This window comes from Phyllopteryx taeniolatus, chromosome 2 (assembly GCF_024500385.1).
Source record: "Phyllopteryx taeniolatus isolate TA_2022b chromosome 2, UOR_Ptae_1.2, whole genome shotgun sequence".
Lineage (NCBI taxonomy): Eukaryota > Metazoa > Chordata > Actinopteri > Syngnathiformes > Syngnathidae > Phyllopteryx > Phyllopteryx taeniolatus.
This window is the reverse complement of record NC_084503.1, coordinates 24,288,240-24,304,681: the sequence shown is the minus strand read 5'-3', so window position 1 is coordinate 24,304,681 and position 16,442 is coordinate 24,288,240. Positions and strand designations below refer to the sequence as shown.

At 41.0% G+C, this 16,442-nt stretch overlaps 3 protein-coding genes across 5 annotated transcripts in view; 2 read left to right on the top strand and 1 right to left on the bottom strand.

Moving 5' to 3' along the window:
• The window catches only part of pdpr (pyruvate dehydrogenase phosphatase regulatory subunit), a 33,902-nt gene extending 24,826 nt beyond the window's left edge, over positions 1 to 9,076 (top strand). For all 3 annotated transcript variants that reach the window (XM_061765467.1, XM_061765469.1, XM_061765468.1), the window contains exons 16-18: positions 898 to 987; positions 3,137 to 3,319; positions 4,269 to 9,076. In XM_061765467.1, the coding sequence (XP_061621451.1) occupies positions 898 to 987; positions 3,137 to 3,319; positions 4,269 to 4,679 (684 nt within the window). In that variant the 3' untranslated portion in view covers positions 4,680 to 9,076. The remainder of the gene's footprint in view (positions 1 to 897; positions 988 to 3,136; positions 3,320 to 4,268) is intronic.
• mrps11 (mitochondrial ribosomal protein S11) lies at positions 8,688 to 11,870 on the bottom strand. Its single transcript, XM_061765471.1, has 6 exons — positions 11,592 to 11,870; positions 11,345 to 11,434; positions 11,149 to 11,247; positions 9,843 to 9,972; positions 9,696 to 9,761; positions 8,688 to 9,338 (listed from the first exon to the last, which is right to left on the bottom strand). Exons 1-6 carry the CDS (start codon positions 11,666 to 11,668, stop codon positions 9,231 to 9,233), a joined length of 570 nt encoding a protein of 189 aa, XP_061621455.1. The 5' UTR covers positions 11,669 to 11,870; the 3' UTR covers positions 8,688 to 9,230.
• A 501-nt stretch (positions 11,871 to 12,371) lies between these two features.
• Positions 12,372 to 16,002, top strand: mrpl46 (mitochondrial ribosomal protein L46). Its single transcript, XM_061765470.1, has 4 exons — positions 12,372 to 12,934; positions 14,264 to 14,468; positions 14,932 to 15,099; positions 15,618 to 16,002. Exons 1-4 carry the CDS (start codon positions 12,674 to 12,676, stop codon positions 15,866 to 15,868), a joined length of 885 nt encoding a protein of 294 aa, XP_061621454.1. The 5' UTR covers positions 12,372 to 12,673; the 3' UTR covers positions 15,869 to 16,002.
• Positions 16,003 to 16,442: the final 440 nt, after the last annotated feature.

Genomic DNA, 16,442 nt, shown 5'->3' with positions numbered 1-16,442 from the left:
GGTTATGTTCGGGGAGTGCTCAATAAGTGTAATAAAAACCACATTTTTAGCTCAACGATAGTTGACAACTTCCTGGAAATGACGTGCATGTGTTACACAACATATAAACAAAGCAAATATGAATTTTAACTGACCCCATAACATCTTTGTCCTCAAACCTTTAATGTGCAAACAAAAACAGGCAACACAGTATGACAGGAACGATGGCGAAAGGACATTGATAACTTTGCATTCCTAACAGCTCTGGCTCACTATTAACGCAATATTGTATCTTATCTAGTCTTATTTTGCAAAACAAAATAAATTCTATACTATGAGAGTGTGATCATACAGTGCATTAAGTAAAGCATTCTGATACAAATAATTTTCTGAACAAAGAACACATTCGCTCCCATTTACGGAGAGTCCATGAACGCACCTCACGCATATAAACATGGATGGCGGCTGGATTGAAATGTTTCCCAATGTGTTTTTTGAGGCGCAAAATGTGAATTTTAAGTCGCAAAGTGCAATGCTAGATCGCTTAATTGATCTTTATTGAGAAAAATGTCGGAATGTGACAAGACTAAAAGCTGTAATGTTTCAAAGAAAAAAAAAAACCTTAATAAAAAAGTTCAATATTCCGTATTTACTATGTTATTACTTAGTTCTCATGAATTTAATTTTCATTGTCAATCACTACCTCACCGGGCCCTGAAAATCAACTGCAGGGCCTGGTCCCTAGCCCAATGAATAGCAATGAGAAACCACATGGTTCACTCAGCATTACGTGTCTGCAAAAAGTGAGTAGTTTGGCTTGATTCGACCTTATCATGTATAGGTTTATGACTGTAAATAATTTAAATTAATAATTAATTAATTGAATTAATGGTAACATTTGTTACTTTGTGTTGGCAGGAGATGAGTGTGGGCTACGCTAACGGCATCCGAGTGATGAGCATGACCCACACGGGCGAGCCAGGTTTCATGCTCTACATCCCCATCGAGGTACGCTATGCTTCGCAACTTTAATGACTCGCTCCTATCATTTGAGGATTTATTCGATATACAGTCCATCCTCGCTATTTGCGGGGAATAGAGACCGGGCCCGACTGCAAATTAAAACAAAAACAATAAGATTTGGGAAAAAAAACAACCTTGAATAGGTGAATCTGCAGGTGCCGAATCGCGAGGGTTCACAGGACAGTTGAAACCAGAAGTTTTCATACACCATATAAAGAGAGACACTTTTTTTTCCCTCACTGACTGAAATTAAATCAGACTAAACTTTTCCTGTTTCAGGTCAGTTAGGGTTACCAAAATTATTTCTCTTTGCTAAATGCCAGAATAATGAGAGAGGTAAATTTATTTGGACCATTTTTCATTACATTCTTCAAAGTCAGAAGTTAACATACATTTCATTCGTATTTGGTACCATTGCCTTTAAAGTGTATGACTTGGGTCCAACGTTTTGGATATCCTTCCACAAGCTTCTCACAATAGTTGTCAGGAATTTTGGCCCATTCCACCTTGCTCGCACATGCCTTTTAAGGTCTGCCCATAAATTTGCAATAGTAACGACATCAGGGCTTTCCGATGGTCACTCCAAAACATTGACTTGTTATCGTTAAGCCACTTTGAAATAATTTTTTAAGTATGCTTTGGGTCATTGTCCATTTGGAACAACCATTTGCGGCAAAGCTTTAACTTTGTGGCTTATGTCTTGAGATGTTGTGTCAGTATTTCCACATGATGTTCTTTCCTCATGATGCCATCTAGTTTGTGAAGTGCACCAGTCTCTCCTGGAGCAAATCAACTCCACAATGTGACGCTGCTACAACCAAATGTCACAGTTGGGGATGGTGCTCTCAGGCTTGCAAGCTTCCCCCTTTTTCCTCCAAACTTAACGATGCTCATTATAGCCAAACTGTTCAATTTTTGTTTTGCCAGACCACAGGACAATAGGACATGTCTTCCAAAATCAAGGTCTTTGGTCCTGTGCGCATTTGCAAACTGTAATCTGTTTTTTTCTTTTTGTTTCTTTTGGAGAAATGGCTTCTTCTTGGCAGAGTTGCCTTTCAGCCCATTTCGGTCTACTACTCGTTTCACTGTGGATAATGACACTCACCAGCTTCAGCCAGCATCTTCAGGTCTTTTGTTCTTGGGTTGATATGCACATTTCGGACCAAAGCACATTCATCTCTGGGACACAGAACCCATCTCCTTCCTGAGTGGTATGATGGTTGGCTTATACGTGGTTGTAATTGTTTGAACAGATGAACGTGGCACCGTTAGGCATCTGGAAAATGCACCCAAGGATAAACCAGACTTGTGCAAGTCCACAAGTTTCTTCCTGATATCTTGGCAGGATTTAATTTTACTTTCCCATGATTTTACACAAAGAGGCCGTGTGTTTCAGGTCTGCTTTCAAATACATCCACAGCTGTATCTGCAAATGTTGTCAATAAACCTGTCAGAAGCTTCCAAAGACATGACATCATCACCTTGGTTTTCCCAAATTGTTTAAAGGCGTAGTAACCTTTCTGCATGTAAACTTCTGACGTTGAAGAAAGTAATGAAATATTGCCCAAATACATTCTTCTCTCATTGTTCTGTCATTTCATAAATAGAAATATTTTTGGTAATCCCATTTGACCTAAAACAGGCAGTGAGGAAAAACGTTTTAATCAAGAATTTACAGTATGTAAACCTGGTTTCAACTGTGTTTGATATCAAGGATAGCCTCAGGTCCTTGTAGTTATGCTTTTTCCCCTCATTTGTAAGATGCGCTAGTAGAACAAATAGTATGCACTACTAGAATGATTGTCTTACTAGTTGTATTTTCTCCACACTAGTAGGACAACTTTTGCATTGTAGTAGTACAACTACATGCTACTATTGAGACAAAACTGTGAACTAGTTGACAAGTGTGTGGTACTAGACAACTAGTGAAGCACTAGATGTTAACTAGTGGGATTTTTTTTAACCGCACTAGTAGTGCAAGTAGCACGCAGTTGTCAACTGGTGCGCAGCCTTGCCTCTTAAGTAATAAGTAGTTGTCTAACTAGTATGCCAAAGTTGTCTGACTAGTGAGGATAAAGAACGTATTAGTACATGAACCGTTAGCAGGTTGTCAAGGATATCCTCTTCTCCATAGTACGCGCTGCACGTGTACAACGAGGTGATGTCGGTTGGTCAGAAATACGGCATCCGCAACGCCGGGTACTACGCGCTGCGCAGCCTGCGCATTGAGAAGTTCTTCGCCTTCTGGGGACAAGACCTGGATGCCTTCACCACGCCGCTCGAGTGTGGACGCGAGTTCCGCGTCAAATTTGATAAGGTAGACACTGCCAATATCATACATATCGCATTGTATCATAGCGTACACTTAACTGGGGTGAGGATTAGTAGGCTTCTCGAAAAGCATACATTCCAGGAGATTTTTTTCAGATTTCAAATTCATTTTCGCCATTGGAAGTAATGGAAATATTTTTGACTGCATCACAATTAAAATTGTGTCTTTGCTTTTTTACTTTTGTGTGTGCGTGTCTATGCCTATGTCTGTGTGCTTTTGTCTTTTTGTGTGTGTCATTGTGTATGTGTGTCTGTGTGTGTATGTGTCATGATACTCGTGTGTCTTTCTGAATGTGCATCTTTGTTTAAGTCAGTCATTTGTGTGTCGGTGTGGGTGTTCTTTTTGTATCGTGTCTTTGTGGTGTATGTACATGTTTCTGTATACGTCTTTCGTGTGTGTCTGCCATTATGTGTCTGTCTGTGTGTGCGTATTTTAGTGTGAGTGTTTATGTATTGGTGCTTTTGTCTATGTGAATGTGGGCCTTTTGGTTTTTGTGTGTTTATGCATTTAGTTTTTGTGTGCATGTTTTGGCATTTTTGTGTGCGTGTGTCTTGATTTGTGTGTGTCTGTGTTCTCGTTTTATTTTTTTGTATGCGGTTAGTGTCTCCTCCATGCTCCTTGGGAGTGTTTGGCTGCACCGTTGAAGAAACGGCTGAGAGTGTATTGGGGACTTTGGCTCTCCATTTTTGTTTTCCACATCACTCAAGCGGCACTGTATCTGAAGCTTGCTAGTAATTCAAATTAAAGCTCGCAACAAAAGTATAAAATGGACCAAGCAATGGCTCGTGTCTCAAAAAATTCTCAAGTCGGGCCACTAGTCAGTCAGTATCAAAGTGTGAACTTGACACCCACATGATAAAGTGAGTGCTTTGCCGTCCTTTGTGGGCGGCGTTAGTGATAAGCGTATGTTCTGTCATCTCATCTTGCGTGTTAGGACACAGATTTTGTGGGTCGCTCGGCTCTGCTGCAGCAGCGTCACGACGGCGTGTGTCGCCGCTTCGTCATGTTGGTCCTGGATGACCATGACACTGAGCTGGACCTGTGGCCCTGGTGGGGCGAGCCCATCTACTGCAATGGGCATCTGGCTGGCGCCACCACCAGCAGCGCCTACAGCTACACCCTGGAGAGACACGTGTGCCTCGGGTTCGTGTCGCCGCCCCCTGGACCCGACGGCCTGCCCGCTGCAGTCACCGCGGACTTCGTCAACCGAGGGGACTACGAGGTGGACGTGGCAGGACAGAGATACCCGGCCAAGGCCAAGCTCTACCCCTTCAGCTCCCTCATAAGCCAGCAGCACCGCAGACGCAAAGATGACCTGGAGCTCAGCAACCTCCAGGGCGAGTGACGGCGACGTATCACACACGACGCTTAAGTGCAATACTCGGTAAAGTAAAAAAAAAAAAAAAAAAGTCTGAAGTCAGCCATTTTCTTCATCGGTCTGAAGTCAAAGTGCCTTGATGGAGGCCACATCGGCTCTTAAGACGTTGGTCCTCCACAGTAGAAGACTTGTGGGTCGTTCGTAGTAGATGACATGAAGGTTGTCAACAGTAGAAGTCTCTGCTGCTGCTTCTGGTCTAATGCCCTGCTGACATCAGGTTTGCACTATGTGACCAGATTATTCATATTCATACTTGCACGTAATGTTCAAATTCAAGAAAAATCTTGGAATATTACAAGAATAGAGTTGTAATGTGATGTTATGAGAAAAAAGTTGGGATTTTACAATGAAAAAGTCAGTTAAGTTTTAGTTTGTGCAGGAAAAAAGTCGTTACGTTAAAACATTTCTTTGAGGAATAAAAGTTGTAATTTGAATTACGTTGCAATGTTTAAAAAAAAAAAAAAAAAATCCTCATCAGTTTGCATTTTATAAGAAAAATTACCAATGTCACAAGAAAAAGTTGCAGTGTGACGTTAAAAAGTTGTTTTCCTTGAGGAAAAAATTGTACTTTACAAGAAGAACGTAATGTTAAGAGAGAAATTGTTTTATTTAATATGAAACAGTTGGAGTTTCAGAGAAAAATGTTTAAATGAAAGTCTAAAAACAATGCACCGTTGTGTGAATTTGTATTTCTTATGTTTATACATTTCTTCCGTTGTAATCTTAATTGTGGTCTATTGTATAATACAGGCCTGCACGGTGAACGACTGGTTAGTACATCTGCCTCACAGTTCTAAGGACCGGGGTTCAAATCCCGGCCCCGCCTGTGTGGAGTTTTGCTATTGTCAACATGAATGTTACATTCTCCTGTTATGATGAAATAGTTGTAGTCAGTACAGATCACTGACAGCACTTCTGTGTGAAAATTCCTCCAAAAATTGTTCATTGCACCTTGGTCTATAAATTATTATTATTACCTTTTACTAAAAAACAGATATATTCAAAAGAGCTAAAATCACCCATTAAAATTTCTTCACACTGAAATTATGATTTAAAAATAGCAATTCGGCTGCCTTTTTTTCCCCCAAATTCGACACTTGTTCATCCATCCATCCATTTTCTGTACCAGGTCACGGGCGTGCTGGAGCCTACCCCAGCTAACTGCGGGCAAGAGCTGGGGTACACCCTGAACTGATTGCCAGCCAATCACAGGGCATATATACAAACGACCATTCGCACTCACATTCATATAAAATAAAAATTTGCTGGTGTTGCCTCATTGGTATGGTATTACAGCTGCTTTCTGTTAACCATGTTTCATTTAGTAGTAAAAGGTCTAGATCATAGGTCGTAATGATGTCAATAATCAACATTGCTTTGTTACCCAGTGACCTGACATTGAATACAGCTTGTCTTGCAGAGATACAGTAACTGGAGGCTTTGTTCAGTTCACATTTTATACTCACGAAGCTTGTAGCTTTAGTTTTTTCTGTCAACTTTTTGGCCCTTGTAATTACAGGGATGAAAAATTCCTGATCTCCACAGGGGTGTGACTTATTCTGGAGAAGAATGTTTATATTTGATATGTAGCCACAACCCCGCACATATCTGATTCAAGTTTACGATTCTTCATGGGTGGAGGAGGGGCCCTTCGCATCTTAGTGGATGTTGGTTTCAGGCGAGGTGGAATGTGAGGAATGGATGTTGGTTTCAGGCAAAATGGGATTGGAGAACATATTCCAACAATGCTCTTAATCCTGTCCGTGACATCCAATAAAGTATTTAGGCTGGATGAGAGTAGGCTCGTTTTGCGCCTCGAGTCGCCTGATTGTTTTGATGACAGTGCATCCTTCTGCATCTCCTGACCTGCAGGAGACCTACTTGTAGTGCGCTATTCAGTCCCAAATTTTCCTTTTGCGATTTTGAATGACGCACAATGTAAAACATTGTTTCGACAGAGAGCATCTCCTTGGAAAAGATGTCTCCGTTCCCAGAAAATGTTTAATTTGTCAATGAAGCTCACGGGTAGGGTGTGACACACTTCTTTAAGCCACTTATTTAGCTGTAAAAGCCTGCTGAAATGTTCATCTCGGCGTACTGTTGGGGTAGGTCCATTTAAAAACACGTCAGCATTCAAACATTGCACTTTGCTTCGGAGAGCAATAACATCCAGTTTCAGTAATTCTGATTGCTGTTTAACAACATCCAAGGTTCCAATGTGTATGATGACAGATTTCACTGTATGGTGAACTCCATGATTTTCTTTGAGATGTCAGACACCATGTCGTTAGTAAAACACAACACTTTCATGTTCTTCTCACTGCAAAAGCGTTTTACACTATTAATAGCGACATCATCGATTATCAATGTTTGTGGCCCAATGCCTTTTTTCCTTGTATGATTTAGAAGAAGAAGAATCACCTTTTATTGTCATGACCATGCGTGCATGCACACAAAATCTGTTCTCTGCACTTAACCCATCACAGTGAACACATACACATATTAGTGGAGCACACTGGAGCAGGGGGCAGCGGAAGCGCCCCGGGGAGCATTTCGGGGTCTCAGTGTCTTGCTCAAGGACACCACAGCTTGAACCGTCTAGAACCTAGGTCACCCACGGTGGTAGGCGATGATCTTAACCATTGGGCCACGGCTGCCCGTAGCGTCATACCTTTCATCTGTGCTGTGAGATGAGCATTCTTACAGGGGTTGTGGGTCTTGTCGTGGTCCAAATCTGTTTGTAATTTGGACATTGATGTTTTGGACAGGTTTGCTCTTTTTCCTTAAGTTTCGCTGCAGCAACAGTCCAATGCCCTTCATTCCTTGGGGTTGAAGAAACATTCAGTGCTGGCCATCTAGTTTCCTCCATTTGTTGGTGATATGTTGTCCACTGACCCATAGCTTTAGGTTTTGGTCCCAGCAAATTCCAAGCAGGGTTGCTGGCAGAGTCATTGCCGGATTTATTGCCGCTATAACAGGCTGCATCCGTCATGAGTCTGCTCATGTCCACTGTTTTGGGACATCAGTAAGGTGCTTTAGTTCACCGACTGTCCATTTACTTCCACAAACACTTTGAGGTGGTGCATTTTCATCTCTAATATCGCCATCTTCTGAAAGAGTTTGTGATAGTCCTGAGTGAAAAAGGAAGGCCTCTTGTTTTGGTGGTCTTGTTCATGCTCATGTTACAGTGAGGGCATATCTGACTGAATCTACAAAAAAAAACAAGTACACACAGATTTAAAAAGTATCCATGAGTCACAGTGTCTGGGGTACTTTAAAAGAGAAAAAGAAAACAAAAATCAAGCTATCAGCAAGAAAAATGCAAACAAGGCAGGAGTCGGCAGTAGAAGTGTTTGCACTGTACAGGCGCATGAAGTTAGTAATGCAAGCAAAAAAATAATTGTAATAAGCTAAAAAAAAAAATTTTGAGGGAAAAGTTGTAATTTTACAAGGATAAATGTTTCATTTTACAATAATATTGTGTTGCACAATTACATAAAAAAATAAGTCAATGTTATAAGGAAAAGTGAGATCAAGTTGAAGTTATATTTAGGAAAAAAGTCATTAAAATTGTAAAACTGCGTGTTGGAATTTATTTTGCAAAATGTCATTTTACATTGTTAGTGAGATTTTTTTTCGAGTAAAATTGTCACTTTTCCTCATAACTTGTTATACACAATATTCTTTAAGTGAATTACACTTAAAAATATATATTTCTCAAATTACATGACTTTTTTTTTCTCCAATTACAGCTCTTCATACTGTTTTCATCCTTTTGTAATATTTTGACTTTTTTTTAAATGATTCATATTAAATGTATTTGTCCTTAATATTTGTATTTCCCCCTAAACACTCATAAATTTCTAACTTTTTGATATGCCTTTATTCCCCCTCATACAACCAACTTTATTCATGTAAAATGTCAACTTGTGGCTCTCATATCATATCATAAAAAAGGGGCAAAAGAAAATCACCTGCAGTCCAGAATCATTTTATTTTTGAAGACTTTCTCTGCATCACCTGCGTGGAACCGTTCTGCTGTCCAATGTATCCCTGCCATGCCATCAGTTTAATGCACTTTATATCAGATCATCTTAATGGGCGTGAAGTACATTTTTGTTTTTTTTAAATCTCTGGACTGTGCATAGATGACCATGTTGCTTATGAAGGGCTAACTTAGCATTAAGTGTGCGTCCTCCATTTTGCTGCACATCACGAATTCCTGAATGAGTCTGTCATTAGGGAGTCTGTCAAATAGAAACACACCACTTTATATATTTATGTGAAGATCCAAAAAGTTGTTTTTTGTTGTTTTCTCGGTAACAGTGCATCATGTATATACAAATAAAAAGTGGTACAAGGTTGTTTTGGTCTCCTGGCTTCCATGATCCGCCTGCTGCTTGGGTCGTCAAGACGACCAGCCGTGTCCACATGTTGTTCTGATGTAGCTTTATTGTCACAAGTGGTCAAGACGTTTGAAACGAAGTTGTTTGTTTTTGTTGTTTTCGAAAAATATGATTACATCCTCCGGGCTTTGCGCGGTCTGCAGCCGTTGTGTGGCACAGGCGTGTTGTCCGTGATAGAGACCACCTCCAGGCCCCCCATGCTCAAACCTTTGATGGCAGACTGCAACAAAGACAGCGAGGGAAGACAATCTAATCCAGGGTCAAAATGCTATATACATTTTTTTGATAAGTTACAACACACATCATGTATATATATATGTTTGTGTGTATAAATGTATACAGAAATATATATACACTTGCATACACAGTTAATCTATTCTTTTTTTGTTAAGTAATTTTTAACTTCCAATGTACATTATTCTTAAAAGTTCTTGTTGCGGTTGATCCTCCTTTTACAAAAAGTGTGAGCCAAGGAAAAAGCAAATACACATTACAATCCTTTGATACTCGCTTAACACCAACACATACGGTAGTAGCAGTTTCAACTCTGGAAAATTAAAAAAGAAAGTCCACTCACCAAGCGTCCTGGACCAAGACCTTTGACAACGACACGAACAAATGTCACGCCCTTGGCAGTCGCTTTCTTTTCAGGGGGGGGGGGGGAGACAAATCTAAAAATATGAAATGCAATGTTGCAGACAAATAATGACTAATAAATACGTACGGCCGCAGCGGAGATGGCGGCAGTCTGTGCGGCGACCGGCGTGGACTTCTTGATGTTCTTGAAGCCTTCCGTCCCGCACGAGGTCCTGACCAAGGACTGGCCCTCGCAGTCCGTCAGCTGGATGTGTGTGCTGGGGGCGAAAGCGTGTCCCGTGTTACATGATACCACCACGTGGCATCTCTAAAGATGCCTCGTTCATAGCACCGTTTGATTAGAAAGGAAGGCAGTGAAAACAAACATAATATACAACATATACAGTTGTACCTTGACTTAAGAGTGTCCCAAGTTAGGTGTTATTCGAGTTACTTGGTCCATTTTTTGTTGTTGTGTGTGGAAGTAAAATTTGAGTACAAAACTTTTGCGGGATTTTACATGATGCCCTGTCATCAGGTACTATTTCAAGTAGAGATTGACAAAATGCTAATGTGCTAACAGTCAGTACGATAACACCTGTGGATCCAATGCTTTCTGCTAAGTCTTTCTCAAAACACGCCGGTTCAAAGTGATCAGCACAGAGTTTGTAATGCTTCCTTGGCACCCATAGCTGACCACGTTTCTTCCCCTGCCAATTGACTTTCCCTATCCACTGGTCACGTATTCCTTTTTCACTTGGAAAGCCAAAGAAACTCTTACCATTTGTACAACCAAATGCCACACAATAAACCATTGTGAAATCGCTAAATCATACGACAACAAATATACAAGGACAGAACAACAGCATGGAACAATAGCACACAACGCCGAATGAACAGGCTGTTTGGCTCGTGTTGCGTCACAGCGCCGGATAGAGCCGAAGACCGGAAGGCGCATTCTGAATCATATTTAAAGTCTTATTTTTAAAGTCTGTATGTCTGCTATATAATCCCTTCTAAATGGCAGATGGGGTATGTAAAGGGGTTCTAGAGTTATCAAGACATGTTTTTAACATCTTTGTCCTCTGACTTTTAAGAGTCAATATGCTGCCATATAGCAAGCTAACAAGCTGGGTGCAAAAAGCCCTAAGGCAGATCAAGATTCGACATGCATGAAAATTGACAAAATGCTAACATGCAGTTGCAAACTGAGACAACCACCTGAGTTAAAAATTCACTTGGAAGATCGATTTCGGAATCTTACAATATTTTAGATTGAGAATGGCTAAAACGCTAACATGCCAAGAGTTGATATGCTAACATCACAAAATAGCAACCTGCGTAAAAAAGGTGGCAAGATTTTACATCACACCCTGTTGTCTGGTAGCATTTCAGGCGACAATTGACAAAATGCTAACATACTACCACCAGTTGTGACGATGAAATGAGCTTACTTGTTATACGTGGCTTTTATGTGTAGTATGGGCAACTCCTCAAACTTCTTTCCGGCCCACCGGAGTGGACTGTCCTGGCCGGGCAGTGGAGGGACATGGCTGCGGGTTTGAATCCCATCAATCAATCAATCAATCACGATCATCGGATTAATAACGCCCTTGAATCCATAATATAATTAATGGGGGAAACAGTTACCTGAAGTCTCTGGAGGCTTCAGCGGAGTCTTGGCTGTTCGCTGCGGCCTCCTGGAGCCTGAAGGCAGCGCTCTGGAAGGTCCTACTGCTTCTAAATGCAACATCCCATAAAAACACAATTTATTAACAATTAACTCATCTTATCTTACTACTAGCTCCCATTAGCTTCAACACGCACAGGTACTGACTGTATTTTATGTGTATACGATGCTTACAGGGCTAGCGAGTTAGCATAAAAAACGACTTACAACGAGGTTCCATTGGCGGCCGCTTGTCGGCAAACAGTACCTAAAGAGTTTACGACCAAACAAGTAAATTTAAACATTTTAAATGTATGAAAACTTAACACAAATTAGCCACGCAAAGACCACAAACGTGACATTGAAGGCTCCCAGACGCTAGTCGTAGTAGTTGATAATAATGTCGTTACGTTTTAATGGGTAAATGTATCACGACAGAATAGTTAGTAACTAACTAAAAGTTAATATTTCCTTTAAAAGTAATTAAATGTCGCACATTAAAATTTATTTTATGTCGTACAATGCGTCTAAACGTTTATTGACACAATTAAACATAACTTAAAACAATATTTTGACACACCACTCCCCCACGATAATTGGAATGGACTTGTCCGCTTACTACAAAGAATTGTGGGTAGCCATGTATGACATAGCTATGAAGACTAGATACGCTGGCGTGCTGTCTCAACTCAGCTAGCAAACGTTCCTACCTGGTGGCCATGTTGGGAAGGTCGATGTTACCATAGAAGGCAATGCATTGACATTGAAATAAAGTCGTCACGTGCTCATTGCTCAATAGATTTTCATGAAGTTTACCTATTTATGTCAAAGCGCTTGCTATTATATATAACACTTTAAAAAATATATATATTTTTTTACCTGTGAAAGGTTACTCCTAATTCCCTTATAGTAATTTTATGGGTTTGTCTCAAACGTATGTAACACAGTGCACCGGCATCCTTAGTCTTTTGGTTTTATTGCCATCCACACGCATGGAATGGGTTGACGACTTTGACCCTCCTAGCTTAACGCCGCCATCGGCACGAAGCTGTAAAGGCGGCGTTGAGGAATTCATTGCCGATTTAAACTCTCGTATATTTCCTGGTTCGAACTTCAACGCAAACTCATACCCCCTTTTGGGCGTATTTATGCGATGTTTTCCTGATTTAATTCAAAAATTAATTTTATTTTTGCGTTGTTTTCTTTTAATATGGTAACAAAAAGGTGAGGAGCATAGTTCCACTCGTGTTTCACCAAAAGCTCTGGGTTGGTGGATATTTTTGGGCAGACAGTGGACGTCACAGAAGTAGATGGCGGCTCACTGTGGAATGATGGCAAGTCGCCCTCTGCTTCGTTATTTGCCCCGTTTTGAGAGGACACCGGTGGCGAACTGTGGGGTTCGTCCGTTTTCCAAGAGTTCCCTATGTCGTTCAAACTTGCGGAACAAATTAGCTGCGGAAAGGCAGCATTCCCCTTGGACTCTGATGGCTGCTGTGTATTTGCAGCGGCCGCCGGTCATCTCGGCAGATCTGAATCCCGTGGAGCAGCGCTTTGCTCAAATGATGCAGCAGGTGCGTTTAACACCTTTATAAAAGAATGGGATTCAACATTTGTAGTGTTAGTATGTTGATTTTTATTATTATCATCATTTAGTTACAGTTCACAAAACTGTCTGTCTCATTTCACACACTAGTGCTGCACTATGGAGTGTCAAACTTCCCAAGGTTCAGGGAACGTAGCATGGACGTCACGCACAAAATGGCAGCGCCCATGAAGCCTCAAACTCGCTATCTAAAATAAAGACTAAACGGAACAGGAATATAATATATTTTATAAAGTAAGGCCGATATGGCCCTTAAAATATTTTATAACATAATGAAAGATAGGTGACAAGTTTTAATAAATAAATAAATCAATCAATAAATAAATGGAAAGGTAAGCAAACCTCTCTACAACATAGGGCTTTATTTATGGACTGTTACATGATACATTGCCACCCCATACACTTAAAACCCTCCCTGACTTTTAGCAGGGATAGAGAGCTAGTTCTTGGTGGTTTATTTCATGCTACTTATATATGTCATACAGAGTCAGTGTTTTGGGGGGAAAGAAGTCATTCATAGACAGGGTGGTTAGCCAAGCATTTGAAAGAAAGAAAAAACATCTCAAAATGTGATAATATCCATAAAAGCTTTTTATTAGATTTTTTTTTATTTTGTATTATTTTTTTTGGATTGAGGACTAGTGGTGGGGAAGTGAAGCCTCATGAAGCTTTGAGGCTTTACTAACAATTGTGCCAAAAAAGATTCGAAGCTTCAAGGCTTCAGTGACGGTGACATCTGGTGGACAACTGAAGCCATAGCAACCTCTAAAGAGCACGACTGAAGCACTGGCACTGGTTCCCATGACAGCAATAAAAGTTCAGAAAAGTTTGTATGGTCATTCAAGTGTTTTGTTCATTCGTACCAAATAATGATGATATCGTCATTACAATAAAATATGCAGATGCTCTCCCTCATACTCTAAAACACATTCCAGATTAACCCAAAGAATAAATGAAACTCCCTGAGCCAATGACACACACTGAAAGACTTTGAGCCAATGAAAAGTTTTGAAGTAATGAAGCGTGAAGCAAAACAGCGATGACGTTCGAAGCTTCGATCACGTGACCCTGGTGTTTTGATACGAGCTCCGACACAGCGTTTCGAATCACTCCGCTTCAGGAAGAGCGACACAAGCTCCAAAGCCTCGGTATCAACTGTCCATCACTACTGAGGACTTATGAAAAACTAGGGACAAAGGTTCTCTACCCCGTGAGCTATCGCCAGGTGACAGGACAGATGACATTACGGTGATGGATTATTGATTTAAAGTGTTTTGCAACTGCACTATATTGTCAGATGGAGCTGGAGAAAAGCATCCTGTGTGAGCACGAGCTGCGCCTGTTGGAGGACGCAGAGAGGCTGAGGAGAAGGCAGGCCGACGATTACGACGAGGATGAGGACGACGACGAGCGCAAGGAGCAAGACATCGTACTGACGCAGGATCTGGAGGACGAATGGGAGCGCAAACTCAAGACATTCAGGCCCGCGCCCAGAGTAACAGGTCAAGAATACTCTACATATCTACAATTACTACTACTACTTGTACAACTTCTACAACTACTGCTACTACCTCTACCCTTCTGCTATTATTACTACTACTTTGGCCATACTTTTACTGCTACTACTACTAATATTACTACTACTAATACCAGTATTACTACTGCAATTACAACTAATATTACTTCTTTTGCTCCTTCTAGTTCGACTCCTTCTTCTACTAGTAGGACTGCTACTACTACTTGTTCTTCTTCCCCTTCTATCCCTGTACTACTATTCCTTCTACTAGTACTACTGCTTCTTCTCCTTCTAATCCTTCGACAACCTCTACCACCACTGCTACTGCTTCTTCTATTCCTCCTCCTCCTTCTTGTACATTTATTCCCTGTCACATTTCCCAAAGGATGTCGGGTGTCAAGGGTTACCCCAGTTGCTAAGCGACACCGTCCCTGTGTGTGCATGTACAGACGTGGATAAGGACCTGAGCTCATCGTGGCGCCTCCTGTCCGACTCGCTGGTGCTGCTGTCCGAGCAGCAGGTGGGAAGCACCAAGCTGTGGCTGCTGCCTCAGGCCCAGTGGCGATCGGGAGAGACACTGAGGCACACGGCCGAGAGGGCGCTCGCCTGCCTCACAGGTATGAGCAGTCAAGCACCCGAGGCGGCCATGATGGAGCATGTCGCTTTAGATGACTCCTCCTTTGTCACTCTGATCTCACCACCACAACGGTTTTTCACGTGCCGTAATTTCTTGTTTAATACCTTCTCAAGTATAATACGCACCCCCACAATCAACCCCCAAAATCAGGAAAACCCTTCTACCTCTGTACAAACCCCAAGTCCAATAAAGATGGATCATTGTCTAAAACGTAGATAAAAAAAAGAATACAAAGATTTCCTAATAGTTTTCAACCTATTTTCAATTGAATACACTGCAAACAATACACTGCACCATAACAGTACAATAAAATAAAAGTCCCATTTTGACGACATTCAGATGGAGGTTTGTGTGTGCTTGAGAGGCAAGTCTCGCTGTGACATCATCACACGTATACAAAACAAATTATTTGTGATCTTAATCCTCTCTCAGATCACTGATCTGAAGTCCCACGTAGATGATTGACAGCTTGGTGTCTTTTTTTCCCCCCTCCAACAGAGCCCGCCCTCAAGGCCACCTTCCTGGGTCAGGCACCATGCGGTGTGTACAAGTACAAGCTGCCCAAAACCACCCGCAGCGACACCACAGTGGGATCCAAGATCTTCTTCTTCAAAGCCATTCTGACGCATGATACTACACGCAATGCAGAGCCCAACGGCAGCATCATGTGGCTGAGCAAACGAGAACTGCAGCGCTTTCTAAAGCCGGCCTACATGATGAAGATGGAGCGCTTCATCCTGGGCCCCTGAGTCGGAATATTAGGTACACCAGCACCATCCCACCAGGCTTGATGACAGTGATTCTATTATACTTGGTGAAAGTGTACCCAATCAAGTGTATGTGTTCTTCCTTTCCTTGTGCAAATAAAACTTATTTGCTTGTCCCCCCTCATCTGGCTTTTTTCTTATTTACAAAGGAATTAAAATATTTTTTAAACTAATTATTCTTCCAAATCATTATTCTGAAGAAAAATGTCATTATTTTAAATATTAAAACTAAATGTTTTATCAATTTAAATTACTAGTTAATAAAAAGTGCATACATACAAATCTTAATTTTTTTACATTTAATGTAAATATACATTTATTACAAATAATTAGAAATATGTATATGTGTATATCAGAATCAGAATCATCTTTATTTGCCATGTATGTCCAAAAACACAAGGAATTTGTCTCCGGTAGTTGGAGCCGCTCTAGTACGACAACAGACAGTCAATTGACAGAGAACACTTTGGAGACAGAAAGACATTGACAAAAAAAACAGTCACTGAGCAGTAAAGGGTTGCTAGTTATCTGGTAATGCCGGTACATTCTTTTTTTT